General features: G+C 39.2%; 1 protein-coding gene across 1 annotated transcript in view; it reads left to right on the top strand.

Annotated features, from left to right (window-relative positions):
* sucla2 (succinate-CoA ligase ADP-forming subunit beta) overlaps positions 1-17,354 on the top strand; it is a 30,300-nt gene that overhangs the window by 711 nt on the left and 12,235 nt on the right. Inside the window, exons 2-6 of the mRNA XM_080903101.1 lie at positions 2,316-2,511; positions 6,529-6,628; positions 7,958-8,120; positions 12,239-12,367; positions 16,579-16,717. Of these exons, the coding sequence (XP_080759227.1) occupies positions 2,316-2,511; positions 6,529-6,628; positions 7,958-8,120; positions 12,239-12,367; positions 16,579-16,717 (727 nt within the window). The remainder of the gene's footprint in view (positions 1-2,315; positions 2,512-6,528; positions 6,629-7,957; positions 8,121-12,238; positions 12,368-16,578; positions 16,718-17,354) is intronic.

Raw genomic sequence — 17,354 nt, 5'->3', positions numbered from 1 at the left:
CAGCAAAACTCTGAATACTCTACACTGAGCAGAATTACGTTATTTATGTCGTATTGGTGGGAGGCTTTGGGTCTCGACATTCCAGCCTAAACATTGCTGCAGACACCTGACACCACAGGACAAACTCAGTGGTCTCATGGCTGTGCTCTGGCAGTCCGGAGCTGTTTTGGAAGCATGAAGAGGACCCACACAGTACAAAACAGCTGGTTTTAGTGTTTTGTCTTATCGGTGGTAAACGTATCAGCATTCTTAACAGAAGTCTTTGTGTCATCTTAGGTGAAAGTTTGAAATGCTTGTAAAACTTATTTTGACACATTGTTCAGATAACATCAGCAAAGCTTTACATTTGTTTTACTAAAAAGGTATCTGCAGGTTGTTGAAGCTCTCTAAAAGCACTGAATTCAGTTCTTTTGTCCAAAACTCGGAATACGCCATTTAGTGACACAATATTAGCATTTTTTCAGCTAAAAAAATTTATAGGATACTGGTTTGAAAGATGGCTGAAAGGTGTAATATAGATCAACGAAAAAGACCGGTGATCTTTAAATTGTTTCATTCTTTTTAGGCTACCTGTCAGGACTCCGTTTGCCTACATTTGTATTCATCAATAGGAATTTTTGAGTTATCCATCTGGAAATGTGATATAATGTATATTTTAATTGCAGTATTGTTCTGGGTTTTCATTTTGGATGGTGTAACAGTGAAATAATACATGTGTTACACTTTATGTGGTTGCAAGAGGGACTTTAAAAGTCTTACTTGAGTAGCCAACAAAAAGTCTTCAGTTGCTCCCTTTTTTTTCTGTTCATTATAATCTTGATAGTGTGTGCACACCTATTAGAGTTAATAATGTCTGTTTACACACACTTTTGCTTGTGATATAATTTTATATAGTGCGTAAAGGTAACAGAACAAAGTAATGTTTGACTAATTGTCTGGTATCTGAAACCTCAAAAACCGCAACAGGTTTAGTTCTTCTTGTTCTGTTTTAGCTAAACACTTACTTCAGTCACAGGTACGCCATACTGGTACCAGGGGGGGGGGGCCTTTTGGCCTTCAGAACTGCTTTAATTGTCTGTGGCACAGATTTAACAAGTGGCTGGAAACATTCCTTAGAGATTTTAGTCCATATTGACATGGAGCATCACACAGATGCAGATTTGTCAGCTGCACATTCATGGTGTGAGTCTCTTGTTCCATCACATCCTAACGGTACTCTGTTGGAATGAGATCTGGTGACCGTGGAGGCCATTTGAGTACAGTGAGAGCTTTTAAATGGTGATCAGTTTGTACTTAAGGCCCCAGAATGTTCCAAGAAAATATTCCCAACACTATTATACCACCTCATTAGCCTCAGCTATTGAAACAAGGCAGGATGGAGCCTGTTACGGTTAGCTTTGATGCTATCATCTGAATATCACAGCAAAAATCCAGAATCATCATTCTGTTGACTGCTTTCGGTGAGCTTCACTTCCTGTTCTTATCTGACAGGAGTGGCACCTGGTGTGAGTTTCTGCTGCTTTAGTCTGAGTGGTTATTGGAGCTACTGTTGCCTTCTTGTTAGCTCAAAGCAGCTGACCATTCTCCTATCACCTCTGACATCAACAAGGCATTTTTACCCAGAGAACCACCACTCACTGGATGTTTTCTTTTTTCAGTAAACCCTAGAGTGCAGATCAGCAGTTTCTGGTACTCAGACAAAGCCTGTCTGGTAGCAGCAACCACTCCACCGTCACAGTTACTTAAATCGCTTTGTGTCTCTGGTGTGATACTGAGTTTGAACTTTAACAGGTTGTCTTGACCATGCCTATTTGCCTAAATGCTGATTAGATATTTGTGTTAATAAGTAAATATGTGAAGCAGGTGTGCCTAATAAAGCAGCCAGTTGTCTTCTTTTTTTTTTTTTTTCTTGACCAAAAATGAAAGGTTGGATTTTTCTTTTGGTCCACTGATTTAGTTGAGGAAATAAACGTGATTGTCTAATGCCCAGCTGATATGCTTTGAGTAACACTTTGTTTCACATCCTTGCTGAAGTTTCCAGTGTTGCTTTTGTGGTCCTACGGACTGTGAACGATTCTCTCTTCCTCCAAGGATGGTTATGTTTTGTGTTGTAGGAATTTTATCTCGTGGGTTTAGTGTCTGCGATTTTCACATGTTGCTCTAGCAATATTGAGCAAAAGACAACACAATGATGTGTCTGCTTGTTTTGAGTTAAAAGAGATTGTTTATTTGTAGGTTAGATTGACATTTGAAGATGGTAGATGTACTGGTTTTAAGTTCATTGCTTCCTGTGCTTGTTCTTTCTGTCCCTTCAGGTTCTTGGTGGTTCTTCAGGTCTGTTTGGCGGCCATGTGTCCCAGCCCCAGCCCCCTCACGTGCAGCAGCAGCAGAGGAACCTCTCACTACATGAGTACATGAGCATCGGCCTGCTGAAAGAGGCCGGTATCTCTGTGCCGGCCGGCATGGTGGCTAACTCCTCAGAGGAGGCGTACGCTGTGGCCAAGCAGATTGGTAAGGCTGAACAAGTCGTTAACAAGCAAGTTCACTTTCACTGTCCTTTACTAAAGGACAAAAAAAACCAAAAACAGTAGTTCTGTTATTAGAACAGTTTAAGTGATTTTTAAAGACAATGTCCAACCTCAGTCAAGATGCACAGCTTCACACTTTAATGGATAAAGAGGCACTGACATTTGAAGATGTTGTATATGCATTTAATTACAGAAGCCTTGAGAAGCCCAGCAGGCTAAACTTCAAATGCTTTGATTGTGAACTGACTGTGGCAATATTAACGTTTTAAATAAATCATAATACAACCTTGTCTGTAAGAAGCCAAATTACATTAGTACTGTTTCTATTCCAAACAATCTCATATTGTATAAGCCATCACTTTCACAAACTTGACTTAAGTACAGAAGTCTTACATTTAGAGTTGCTGTAGTTAAACTCTGTTCTGTCAAACTTCAGTCTGGAGACCTTTGAATTTAGCTACCATGTTAAATGCAGTGGGCTTTAGTAGTGTTATGAATGTTTTATCTGTTAATGGTCCACCACCAAGCCACTGTTGTGGATTTACTAGTGGTGATTTTCTTTGGTTGGTCTTATATGAGCAAGAAGAGGACTTTAGAGCCAGAGATGGGCAGTAACGCGTTAACGCGTTACTGTAATCTGATTCCTTTTTTCAAGTAACGAGTAAAGTAAGGGATTACTATTGCAACAACGGTAATTAGATTACCGTTACTTTCCCGTAGGAACGCTGCGTTACTGCGTTACTAAAACCGTGATTTTTTTTTTTTTTTTTGCGAGAATGTCTCATGACAGTGACGTAAGCGAGTGCGCCGTTAGTGACAACAGCTGTCTGCAGATCAACAGTGGATCACATATCGATTGTGGGAGAGAGTATGAGCGTGCAGCGTTTAAAGCGTGGAAGTACTGACCTTACTTTGAGTTTGATTCCATAAAAAGTGACAAAAACATTAGCGTCTGTTGTGCGTGAGAAGAAAACTTCTTTTTACAGCGAAAAAAATCCCTAAACAAGCACCGAGTGCGCTACGACGTAATGGGAAATTCACAGAGAAACTCGCGGATTCTTCCACTGCACCAGGGTAAACCTCCGCCTACGCCACTCCTGCTTTACAGGTGAAAATAGAGCAAAAGGACCGCTAAGTCTTTGACTTCATTTATTTTCTGCTGTGTTTTACTTGCATCTATTTGAAAGAGTGAGTGTAAACACAAAAAATATTTTATTTTATGTGCTGGAATGTGCAGAAAATAAGTTTAAATGTTAAACTAATTTATTCAAGTCAGAGAATGTTGCATATAATTAAATTTTTGCTTGATGCATAAAGTTAAAAGATTAAAACTGATAAAACAAAAAAAAGATACTTTTCCATTTGATTACATTTTGTATGATGGATTATGCAGAAAAAGTAGAATTGGGCTGAAAGATCTATCGCTTTATCACCTATTCAGGTTGTAAATCGTGTTTTTAAAAAAATAACTAAGTAACTAAGTAACTAGTAATTAATTACTTTTGAAAATAAGTAATCAGTAAAGTAATGGGATTACTTTTTGGGGAAGTAATCAGTAATTAGTTACTGATTACTTTTTTCAAGTAACTTGACCAACACTGTTTAGAGCTATGTTTGAAATGAAAAACTTTAAAGATGCAGGTGTTAAACATTTTGACCCCATTGCTCTGCATTAGACTTGAAAGCATTTAAAGAGATGGAATGAAAGTTTTGACTCTAACCACGCTATTACTCTCTGACAAACCCAGTGGCGTGACTATCCATTTATGCTGCTAACTCTTTCATCACCCCTCTGGACCTGAATGCCACTTGGAGGCTTTTCTAACATTGTGTGTGTGTGTGTGTATGCGTGCGTGCGCGTGAGTGAGTGTAAGAGTGAGACAGACAGAGAAAGACTCTCGCACACCCAGTCTATACATAGCCATCTCCTGCTTCAGTGGTATCAGTTGACACTCAGCGTGCACAATTCTTGGATAGAAAGAAGATGCACCTGTTGGAATCAATACACACCCTGTTTCTTGTTCATTGTAAGTAACATGAAAGGAGCTGCATGCCATGTTTTTTTTTTTCTCCTCATATGTTACTCCTACTTTGCCTGAGTGTGAAGTTATATTCCTCTATCAGTAAGGAGACATGTGATATGATAAGACTTGTTTAGCTAAGCTGGTCCTCTACTGCTTTTTTTTGAGGGGGGGGCATATATAGTATGTTGCAAAAGTTTTTAGCCACCCCTAATTTCTTTATTTTGCTAGGAAAATGGGAAGCGTTTGCAGTTATTTATTGACACATGTTCAATCATACATGGAAATACAGTATACAAGCCAAAAATAAGAAGCTTGAAAGTCAAAATTTGGTATAAAGACCTTTATTCTTCAGCACAGCTTGAACTCTCTTAGGAAGGTTGCTTGTCATGTGTTTCAGTAGTCTTCAGGAATTGTTCTCCAGGTTTGTCCAAGGACATTCACAACTCTTCTTTGCATGTCTTCTGACATTTTTTTTCTGTTCTCTGACAAGATGATCCCACACTGATTCAGTAATTTTAAGGTCTGTGCTCTTGGGAGGCCACTGTCTGTTTGTCCATACAGGCATGCTTTCACTGGATTGGCAGTGTGTTTGTGGTCATTGTCATGCTGATAATGAAGCTATTGATAGTCAGATGTTTTCCAGATGTTAATTTGCAGTGGATCAAAATCTGATGGTACTTTTTCATGATTCCACCAATTTGACAAGATCTCCTGCGTCCCTGGATGAAATTCAGCTCCAAAACATGACGAACGAAGCCTCCACTATGTTCTATAGATGGCTGTAGACATTCACTGTTGTATTTTTCCCCTGTATATATTAATGATGATTTGAACCAAATATGTGAAATCTGGACTGATCTCTCCATAAGACCTGGTGCCGCTGATTTTCAGTACAGCTTTTGTCTGATTTTGCTGTTTATGTTCTTTAAGAATGACTCCTTGACAGCTACCCCTTTGACTGAGACCATTTCTGAGGAGGCTTGCACGCCCACATTTGTGAATGTACTAACTCAAGAATAAGACGATGTAAAATTTTTATACGATAGGTGTATCTGCTAGGAGGCTGAGTGGTTCCACTGGCTGCTGCCACGTCTTCTTTTGTCCTCCACTTTTCTAATTTCATCAAAATCTTTAAGAAATTTTACAGACTGCTCTAAAGAGCTTGTTTGAGACAGAGGATGAACTGTGATAGGGTGTGGCCAAGGCCAAGTATAAGATAAAAGGAAATGATTAAACTGAGCTACCCCCCCCCCCCCCCCCCCTCCACCCTCAGTCCCAGAATGAAACTGTGTATTGATGAAAATGAACAAAAGTACTAATTAATGGAAAAAAACTGAAACATGCTGTGTGCTACAGCATGCCATGCTGTTCTTAAAGAAGTTAAAGCTAAATGTGTATATAATTTACTATTATCATGAGACATTAGCACAGTTAGTGATAAGTTGCCACCTAGATTTGAAGAAAACTGGTTCAAAAGCCAAACTTGTGAACAAACCTTCAAATAAAACTCAACTATGACCCAGAGCTTTGTGTCACTGCATATTTTTGAAACGGTCATGGGTGCGTTAGTTGCCAACTGGAGTCCTTCCTCTCACTTTTAAACTCAGCCATTATTGCAAAAGCCTCATGGTGTCTTGTAAGCCTCTGGCCATATTGTTTATGCGTGACAGGAGAATAAGATCAAATTAGTCCATCTAAACGTTGTGTCACTAAAGAAAACATACAAATGGAGGTCTGTTTCTGTTAATATCAAAATTGAAGTAGAGCAGTGATTGGTACATCTATGTATAAAGCAGCAAACACACATTTGTAATATGTGAGTGTAAATATTAACAGAAAACCAGGATATTTTTTTACTTGATATTAACAATGTACAAACTTCATTTCTGGCCGGTCTATCATGTAACTGATTAGTTACTATGACATTTAGTGCATTTAATATCACAGTGTGTAATTGATGAATGTGTGTGTGTTAGGTTCGAAGGACCTTGTGGTGAAAGCTCAGGTTCTGGCTGGCGGCAGAGGAAAAGGGACGTTTGAAGGTGGACTAAAGGGAGGAGTGAGGATCGTCTACTCGTAAGTAACCCACCCTTTATAATTAAACAAAATAAGTCGTTACTGGCAACAAATCGGCTAAATTACGATTGTCTATATGTAAACACATCTTAGATAAAATCCTGTCCTCACTTACGCGTGTACCAAAGAGTATGTTTTGCTGCTTCACAGTAAAACCCATGTTTAAGATTATTAACATGAAACAGGATCAGCAGGAAATGTTTGTGTTGGCCATGGGAGTGGAAAGATTGTAGGAGAGATAACGGTAAATAACGATCACCCTAGCTCCTCATCATGTTGTGGCACAGAAAGGAGGAGAGGAGAACACATACATGAAGAGGGAGGTGGAAGACACCAGGGAGTTCAGCTCCTTCTGTATGAAGAAACAGTGCTGTGTTTAGAGACCTTAATGATGTTTGACCATGTTTACATGCTAATCAATTTAACCTACCCTACCTTGAGTAGTGAATATGCAGTCATTTGAAGAATGTTTTCCCACGACTCTATGCACTTCTGTGAAAAACAGCCTGCGATTCGATAGCTTATAAAAAGATCTTTAGCAACAATAACGTAAAAAACTTGAAGTCATCACAACTGTGCTATCATGAACTTTGACATGCTAGCTACGGTCTGTAGGGTCTGACATGTAGCTCCTGTGTTTTTTGTAGTTTCTTAGCATTGCTAAGTCTGCACTTGCTGAGGATTTTCTGGGCTGTTTCCACTGCTGGAAAATTGTGAGGGGTCTTTCTCATGCCTACAGATTGTAGAGCTGATTGAATATCTGAGCTGCTGTAGTCATCAAAGTGCTTCATTAATTTTTATTTAGCACAGCTGACTGCTGTGTAATTGGAAAATGCTGCCTACTTGGCAAAGTGTCTCCAGTATGGCAGCAACAAACTGCAGTAATACTGAAAAATGGATGAAAATGAACTCCAGACTTCATCTGAAGAACAAAATAATTAATTGGACTATTCATTTCCTCTTAATGAGTTTGACAAGCCTGTTCTATTGTCTGTTTTCAGAAGTTACTGCACAGACTTTGCATACTGTTGTTTAGAGGACAAAGGCTGTAAAGAAAGGAAATTAACTTTTTCTGCACCGTACAATACACGGAGCAGATTACACTTACAACCTTGGTAACTGTGTCCATCCTCATTCTCCTGCTTACTGACTAGCTCAGGAAAGTAGTGCTGACAGATATGATTTAAATGTTAATAAACTCAAGTATCTGTTTAATAATTTTAGTTTGTATTGTCCTTACAGGTTTTTATCTATTTGTTTCATAAGTTTTCTAATTAACTTGTTATGCATTAAAAAGTTTTCAATTTCCTGTCTTCTCCTCATCTCCAGGCCAGAGGAAGCCCGAGACATTTCATCTCAGATGATTGGTCGAAAGCTGTACACCAAGCAGACCGGGGAGGCGGGTCGTATCTGCAACCAGGTGTTCATCTGCGAGCGCAGGTACCCACGCAGAGAATACTACTTTGCCATCACCATGGAGAGGTCCTTTCAGGTGAGGGAACACAGGCGCACCCACAAGAAGCCAAATGATGTGTTTGCTCAGCTGAGAACGATGCTTTCACGGGAAATGAATTTCCTTAAAAAAAAAAACAACAAAGGTGGAAAAGTTCAAAAGGAGTGCTCTTAATGCCCATTTCTTTGTGTTTTGTAAATCATGCATTAACCTTTCAAACAAACCTTTAGAGGAGATGATAAATTTTTTATGTTGAATGGTGTTCAGGCTTTGCTCCTCCCCTAAATGGTCCCAAAAAATCACAGATTTAGTGTTACTAATAACCCATCAGTCTCTGTGTAGAGCCCTGAGCCCTGGCTGAACGACTTGACACGAGCTGTCAGGCGCGACTGCCATTGAACTGAGCGCAAGTGGAAAAAGGACAAACTACAAGTGTCATTCCAGATGCTGAAGGACTGTTGGCGTCAATATCAAAGAACTGTAAAAGATGCCAAAAGAAAACACTTATCTGACATTATTTTGTCAAACTGCCACAACCCGCGTGTTTTATTTAAAACTATTAACTTTGTTCTTAATGCACCGTATACTGACTGTATTGAGCCCTCATCAGAAGCCTGTCAAATTTTTTTACACTTTTTTATTGAGAAGGTCTCCTCCACAAGGGATCAGATCTCTCCTTGTGGTCATGACCTCTCACTCTCTGTTTCCTGCTCTGCTGTCTTTGACAGGTTTGAGCCTGTGACTCTGTCCTTTTTAAAGGAGACTGTTGGTCATCTTAAGCCTGCAGGGTCTCCAAATGATGCTGTCCCTCCTCGACTTTTAAAAGAGGTGTTACCTACAGTTGGTCCTTTGGTTCTTGAGCTGGTAAACCATAGTCTGATGTCAGGTATTGTCCCTAAAGATTTTAAACATGCAGTAGTCAAACCCCTGATTAAAAAACCTGCTCTTGATCCTACGGTTCTTGCAAATTACAGGCCTATCTCCAAACTACCTTTTCTTTCCAAAATTCTTGAAAAGGTAGTTTACAGCCAAATAATGGCCTTCCTGGAAAAGCAAAATGTTTTAGAGGTTTTCCAATCTGGTTTTAAACCCTTTCATAGCACTGAATCAGCCCTTTTAAAAGTTTTTAATGACATATTTTTAGCGACTGATGCTGGGGACTGTGTTGTTCTTGTGCTTTTAGATTTGACAGCTGCGTTTGATACCGTGGATCATGCCATTTTATTCTCTCGTTTGGAGCACTGGGTGGGCATTAGGGGCACAGCACTGGAGTGGTTCAGGTCCTACTTGACGGGGCGAACTTTTTGTGTCAGCCTTGGTGACTATGTGTCGTCCTCCGCTCCCCTCTTGTGTGGTGTCCCACAGGGCTCAGTTCTAGGCCCCCTCCTCTTCTCTTTATATCTGCTTCCTCTTGGTTCTGTACTGAGAAAGCACGGCATTCCTTTCCACTTTTATGCTGATGACTGTCAGATCTATGTCCCTCTAAAGAAAAAAGGCAGATACCTTACACAGCCATTACTTCAGTGTCTCGATGACATTAAGACTTGGATGTCTGTTAACTTTTTAAAATTCAATGATAAAAAGACAGAGGTGATGGTTTTGGTAGCTCCACTGAGACCCCCAATGTGTATGTAGATTCCCTGGCACAGTATGTTAAGCCAACGATCACAAACCTGGGGGTCAAAGTGGACTGTGATCTGAAGTTTGATAATCAAATTAAGGCAGTGGTAAAATCTAGCTTCTTTCACCTCAGGCAGCTGGCAAAAATAAAGCCAATTCTTTCACGGCAGCACTTTGAGACAGTGATCCACGCCTTTGTTAGCACTCGGCTGGATTACTGTAATGCACTTTATATTGGGCTCAGTGCATTATATATTAGTCATCTACAGAGGGTGCAAAATGCCGCAGCTCGTCTTTTAACAGGCACTCGAAAGTTTGAGCACATTTCCCCTGTTTTAGCTTCACTTCACTGGCTGCCCATTTCTTTTAGGATTCATTTTAAAATTCTTTTATTTACTTTTAAAGCTCTCCATGGCCTAGCTCCATCTTATCTCTCTGAGCTGCTACAGCCTTATACACCCACCCGCTCTCTCAGGTCAGCTGATCAGCTGCTCCTGAAGATACCCAGGACTGGGCGTAAACTTAGAGGAGATCGTGCTTTTGCTGTAGCAGCTCCAAAACTGTGGAACGAGCTTCCTTTAGAGATTAGACAGGCCAGTTCTTTATCTGTTTTTAAGTCACTCTTGAAAACCCACCTCTTTACCCTGGCCTTTGACACCACGTGAGATGTTGGTTTTTTATTTTAGTTGTTTTTAGGTGATTCGATGCTGTTTTATCTTGTTTTTGTTTTAACATAGGGCTGTTTTTAATTTTATGTTTTATGTGTTTTATTTATTTATTTTGCTGTTTTTTGTTATTCTATTGTTTTAACTTATTTTCTGTACAGCACTTTGTTCCTGTGCTGGGTATTTTAAAGTGCTTTATAAATAAAATTGGATTGGATTTGTTAGAGGTGATTAGTATTAGTCTAAGTGTTAGGGAAGGTACACTTACACTACAGTAATCTCATGATGTTTTTGCGTGGCATTGAATGAGCTCTAGATCATTTTAGTTGAGCTGTTGACAGTCTGCAAGCCTAGTGTGAAAAGCTCAAGCTGCTGCTGTTTGTTTACTTAAACACATTAAACACATTACTCATTCATTTAAATTAAGATCTGTATCATAAGAAAAGTCAGCTCTGAAAAAATTAGAGGCAATTTATAAACTACAAAAATTAGATGTGAAATTAAAGATTTAGATGAGATTAACTGTTGTTTTTGTAATGTAACTGTACATCGCACCTCCCCTCCACATCTTTTCATTCAGATGACTAAATTAAGCAAAGCACACACAGATTCATCTGTCAGTGCTTAAATGCATCTTGACTCATCTTCATTGAACTCATAAAAAAACAAAGTTGTGATTCAGTTAACAGATTTTGTCCACTAGATGGCAGCACAATACTGAAGATAAAGTCAGTGTTTTTACATGTGTTAAGAATTTTAACACTTTCACTGGATCTTTTTCAGGGTTCAGTGAGTCTGTATGCTTGACTGGATGTTCAGGTTTTTATTCATAATTAGGCAAAGCTGCTAACATTTGAGTCTATTGTGTCTATAACTTGATTATAGATCATGAACTATGCGGTGAGCAAGAATTTTATGTGTTTAAAACGTTTTCACACTGTTGTATATAGTATATAAAATTCTTATTGTAATGTATTCCACATGTTCTTACTGTATGGAGAAAGGGATAAAGATGCTGCTCACCACAGAAATTCCTTCTTAGTATTTTGCCGTCATCACAGCAGAAATAAGGAGGTCTCAGCTCAGGAGTCTTTGGAACAAAACCTTGTATTAAACAGGGTTTGTGATCTGAGGAGCCTCCTTAGGATGTGCAGTCATGAAGACTTGTGTGGATAACCTTTTTATTTTTTTCTCTCTATGCAGCTGTGTTTATGAAGCTGCTGCAAGCAATCAGCGCGCTCAGTGATTAGCCTATTGACAATCAGATGAATGTGAAATTAATAAGTATTTTCATATTTTATAAACTATTTAGTGTTGCTTTTCTAACAACAATGAAAATTACTTACTCCGGTCTGAGAGTTTCTTCTTTTTCCTGTTTTACACGACTTTAAATAGAAAATCTGAGGGTTTGAGAAAATAATCTGAAGATAAATGACATGATTATAAAATTGTTTATTGTTGTCTTTTGCATTTTATTATGAGGACGGTGATTTTACTGTGCAGGCACAGACTACTTTGTTGCTTTTGTTATGAGAGGTTTGAAGACATTGGAATTTTTTATTTTTTTTTTTCATGGCAATAGCATCTTTTAGTTTTTACACAGAAAAATAGGAAGTCTGAAGGATGTGGCTTCAGATTTGATTTAAATTACAGGAAGAGCAGCCAGGTCAGTAAAAAAACAGAAGGTAATTTTGATTGTAATTATTGGGAGAGGATAGTCAAAACCTCCTTGCATAAAATCACTCTTATTAAATCACCCGTTTTCTTTGTAAAGGTGTCTATCCGGGGCTTAGGTTTCACAGATTTCGAAACAAAAATGTTGCAGTAACTCTAAGATTTTAAATCCCCATCCCTCCCACTTGTGTCCCACAGGGCCCTGTGCTGATTGGCAGCTCACAGGGTGGCGTGAACATCGAAGATGTTGCAGCGGAAAATCCAGATGCCATTGTGAAGGAACCCATCGACATCGTGGAGGGTATTAAGATGGAGCAGGCTGTCAAGGTGCGATCAATGGTAGATGTAATAAGTCACGAAACAGACTTGAGGTGCACCCACTTTGTAGTTTGGGCTGCAGGAAGACTTGGAGGAAGAGAAAGGGGAGTGTGTTTGTGTGCGTTCATGCTGCAGTGAGTGCCAAAATGTCTAAATCAGAAGGGGCTCTTTGCTGTTTAAAGAAGGTTAACTCTTATCTAAACAAGGTCATTGGTTGGAGAAATTGTTGCATTCTTCTTAGCGTGTTTTTGCACCTATTTTTGATATAATTAAGGTTTTTCGAATTTTTAGTTTGTTATCCGTTAATGACAAATTTCCGCCCATCATCCCAAATTTTCCTCTGAGCCTAAGTTATAATCATTTTCCAGGGCTTATAGAAAACAACTGATATTTTCTCATGTTTACAGTATGAAATTGGTGCCTGGTTTAGAATAATCATACTTTTTTTTATTTTTCAGTCTGATGTTTGCCTTTAAAATAATCTGTTAGAGGGAAAAAAAACCCTTATCCTGTTTTAGATGATGTGCCAAGCAAGATAAATAATGCTCCATGTTGTGCTTTATTTACAAAGATGACTCTACAAACATTCAGCTGGAGCTTTTTACAGAATCAGATTTTCACATGAGATGTACAAACAATAACGGCGATGAAGAAAGAAATGTTATCAGTTAATTTTAAAATAGTCTCAATAAGACACTGGCTCTAGTCCTTATGAAGGAGTAAGCTTGTTTTTTAAGGACAACAGGTTGTGTAGGTAGGGTTGGGTATTCCTGCGGTGCATCAGGATAATATCCCCAGTGTTTCACTTTTGTCAAATTACAGCCTTATTCCAAAATAGATTACATTCATTTTCTACCTCAGAATTCTATTCACAATACCCTATAATGACAAAGTGAAAAACATTTTCTTGCAATTCTTGCAAGTTTATTAATAATATAACATGTACAGAATTTTTCACAGTCTTTGCTGTGACACACAAAATTGAGCTCAGGTGCATTTCCCTCGGGATGAATAAAGTATTCTGATTCTGATTCTGACTATGTTTCCACTGATCGCCTGTCGGGTGTTTGTACAACATTACTAGAGTCCACCTGTGGTAAATTCTGTTGACTGGACGTTGTTTGGAAAAGCACACAGCTGTCTATATAAGGTCCGACAGCTAAAGGTGCATATCAGAGCACAAACCAAGGAATTGTCTGTAGACCTCTGAGACAGGATTGTATTGAGGTACAGATCTGAGGAAGGGTGCAGAAAACAGCATTGAAGGTCCCAGTGAGCACAGCGGCCTCCATCATCTGTAAGTGGAAGAAGCACCAGGACTCTTCCTAGAGCTGGCCGCCTGACTAATCTGAGCCATCAGGGTAGATGGGCCTTAGTCAGGGAGCTGACCAATAACCTGATGGTTTCTCTAACAAAGCTCCAGCATTTTTCTGTGAAGCGAGGAGAACCTTCCAGAAGGACAGTCATTTCTGAGGACTACACCAATCAGTGCTGCATGGTAGAGTGGCCAGACAGAAGCCACTCCTCAGTAAAAGCCACATGACAGCCCCCCTGGAGTTTGCCAAAAGTCACCTGAAAGATTCAGACCACGAGAAGCAAAATCGTCTGGTCTGAGGAAACAAAGATCAAACGCTCATAACTGCCCATCACCTGGCCAATACCATCCCTACAGTGACGCATGGTGGTGACAGCATCATGCTGGGATGTTTTTCAGCAGCAGGAACTGAGAGATTAGTCAAAGTCGAGGGAAAGATGAATGTAGCAATGTACAGACACATCCAGCGCTCAGCTCTGCGACAAGGTTCATCTTCCAACAGGACAATGACCCTAAGCACACAGACAAGATAACAAAGGAGTGGCATCAGGAGCACTCTGTGAATATCCTCAAGTGGCCCAGCCAGAACCCAGAGTTGAACCCAATTCAACATCTTGGAGAGATCTGAAAAGGGCTGCCAACCAACGCTCTGCATAAAGTCTGATAGAGCCTGAGACGTTCTGCAAAGAAGCAGATCATATTAAAAAAAAGCACACACACACACACACACACACACACACACACACACACAAATGACTTGAGGCTGTAATTGTGTCATTATGTTTGTTTCATCATCACTATTGCTGTCATTATGGGCCAATGTGGAAGAAGTGAAGCGCTGCAAATACTTTCTGATGCACTGTGGTCTACCTTTTGTCAACAAGATGATGCTGCAGTGTTTGTAATGTAGCTGCTGTACTTTACAGCTACTTGAGCAGCTACTTGTGAGAGAGTGAGAATGTTCCTGCTACATGTACCGAACAAGTAAAAAGCACTAGGGGGAAAATTCAGCACTCTTGAGCTGAGCGCTCAGGTGTGTTCACTCAATCACACTTGGATCATGAACTCCATTAACTGTAGTTTATTTCCAGATCACCTGAACAAACTCAAAACATTACAGCTTTCACAAAACTATCATGTTTAATAATCATTATCACGGCATCTGCACGTTGCAAAAGCTTCTTCTTGACCGATCTTAAAAAAAATGCGCTTAACACAGAAACATGATCTTAATAATAATTTCAATTAAAAAAAAAAAAAACAAACTACAAAGATGAAGTGATCGCCCTGTAGCCATGACACGTTATGTCTGCTTGTTTCCTGACATAAATCAACTTGGAATTCATAATTACAGAAGGCTTCATCAGGTTCTCCCTCTGTTTCTTCTTACATCAGCAGGAGTGCTTTCACAGTTGCAAGCTGTATCTGGACGGCTCTTGTTGGGTTTTCTCACGGAAGCTGCCATCAGTCTTTTACCACTGTAAATATGTACTGCTCAAAATAAAATGAAGGGAACACTTGGTCATCGCAGTCTTACACCAAGTCGGTTAAACCTCTGGACATCAGTCTGTCCAGTTAGGATGCACAACAGGACAGACCCAGTGTCACCTGCTTTGGTATAAATGAAAGTAACAATGGCTTCTTCCCCTCAGAAACATTAAGCACTGATTCTAGACTTGAGTTCTCTAAAAGCAAAGTTAGAGGAATTGTAGTAATAAGAAAATCATTCAAACAGAACACAGTTCATGAAGAAATTATTCTAATCACCTTTAAAAGAAACATGAATTTCGTTATTTTTCTATCAGCTGACTTTCAGAAGCTAATGCTGGAGTTCTTTCTTGTTTTTGGTGGACTTGATTTATTTTGTTTACAGATGTACTCATTTCTCCACCCTGTCTCACTTCTGACTGTCTTTCTTTTCCTTTCCACTTTATTCCTGTTCCCCTGTTGCTGCACATCTCTTTGGCTCTGAATATTGAATATGTTGGTTGTCATAGTGAAAGCAGAGACTCAATATATTTGACAGAGAGAAGAGGTGTTGATTGCAGGGCTCTCAAACTAGATGGAGCGGCATTGATATTCCTTCGCTGCATTTATTTTTGTCCGCCAAGACCACATTTTTCAAACAACGTGATGTTCTTACAGACCCAGCAGGCTTTCCGTGCTTCTAATGAGACCTGTCGAAGCTACTGTTTCTGTTTGAAATTTCACTTTTGTCTTAATGTCGACAGGATTAAGCTCTGTGGGAGCAGTGAATGAGACAAAGTGCTACATATGTGACCAAGAAAACCAAAACAATGAGCTGAAAGATGTTAAAGATATCAGGACAGTTAGAGGAGATGCTTAAATCAAGCTATAATTCTTATGCCATTGTTGATAATGATCAGAACTCCCTTTCTCTCAGTGTACAGAAGTTTTACTACTCATTTAATTCCTGACAAATCTTAATGTAAGTAAACCACACAAGCTCAGTGTTTCTACGTGATAAAGAAACGCTGCAGTGGTAAGTAAATCTGTCAGCAAGACTTTTTCGGCAATGACCTACCAGAACTTTTTCTGTAGCTGTACACTTTAATTTAAGCTGCTTCGTAGTTATAAAACAGAAGATATTTGATCATTCAAAAAAATATGAAAATACTGAAAGTTTATTTCTTTCTAATTACTTAATTACTTTGTAGCGAATGCTGTGAACCTAAAAGTATAAAATTCCTCCTTCACATTCTCCAAAGCCGGAGTACAGTCTTTTCTCAAGCCGATTTTGGCCCCTGGGCTTTATGTTTGACCCCCTGATCGCGGCTATAAACATGTATTCTTTGGGCATTTCTCTGCCATTTGTTTGAAAATAGCTCGCTGCTGATTTTTTTTTTTTTTTTTTTTTTTTTTGACAAAGTACATCTGTCTGCAGGTTGCTCAGAAGATGGGCTTCCCTCCAGCGTTGATGAATGAGGCAGCTGAGACCATGGTCAAACTGTACAATCTGTTCATTAAGTATGACGCGTCAATGGTCGAGATCAATCCCATGGTGGAAGACTCCTCTGGCATTGGTAGGCGCACACACATGCACCTGTCTGTTTCTGTCCTTGTAGGGTGGTGCTGGGTCTTGTCTAGCCTTTTCCCCTAACCTAACCCAGCTGTTTGGAGTGATGTATAGCCTGATCATGTGGGCAAACAAATGTGTTTACAGTTGTTTTGAGCACATTTTAAGCTTTCAGTAGCAGGAAACTGTTAAAATCCATCAGAGATGCAACCTGAGTTAGAACAGACTAATCTTTCCCTTCTGAGTCATAACATCACTGTTCCACTCTCTATCACACACATTCTGTCTCATTGAATTTTTAATCATGTGGTCTGGAGAACAAAAAAGAAAACATCCTCTTTGAACACAGAGATGAAGTCAGAGTCACTGTTAGGTTAGGAAATACAGCTTGAAAAAGGAATATAATGGCATTATTTTATGGTATTTTAATAAATGTAAAAACTAGGGGTGCAACGATACACAAAATTCACGGTTCGGTTCGATACTTTGGTGTCACGGTTCGATATTTTTTCGATACAAAAAAAATGTTCATGCCTTTTTAATTTGTCATTTATTAAAATTATAAATATATATTTTAACTCAAAAGTACAGTTTTTAAATTGAACCCTAACCCTTGTGCGCGTTTTTTATTTTGACAGCGAATG

Source organism: Rhamphochromis sp. 'chilingali' (genome assembly GCF_963969265.1).
Source record: "Rhamphochromis sp. 'chilingali' genome assembly, chromosome: 14".
In the NCBI taxonomy this organism is placed as follows: Eukaryota; Metazoa; Chordata; class Actinopteri; order Cichliformes; family Cichlidae; genus Rhamphochromis; species Rhamphochromis sp. 'chilingali'.
Note: the sequence above shows the minus strand (reverse complement) of the source record. Positions and strands in the feature narration are given on the sequence as shown.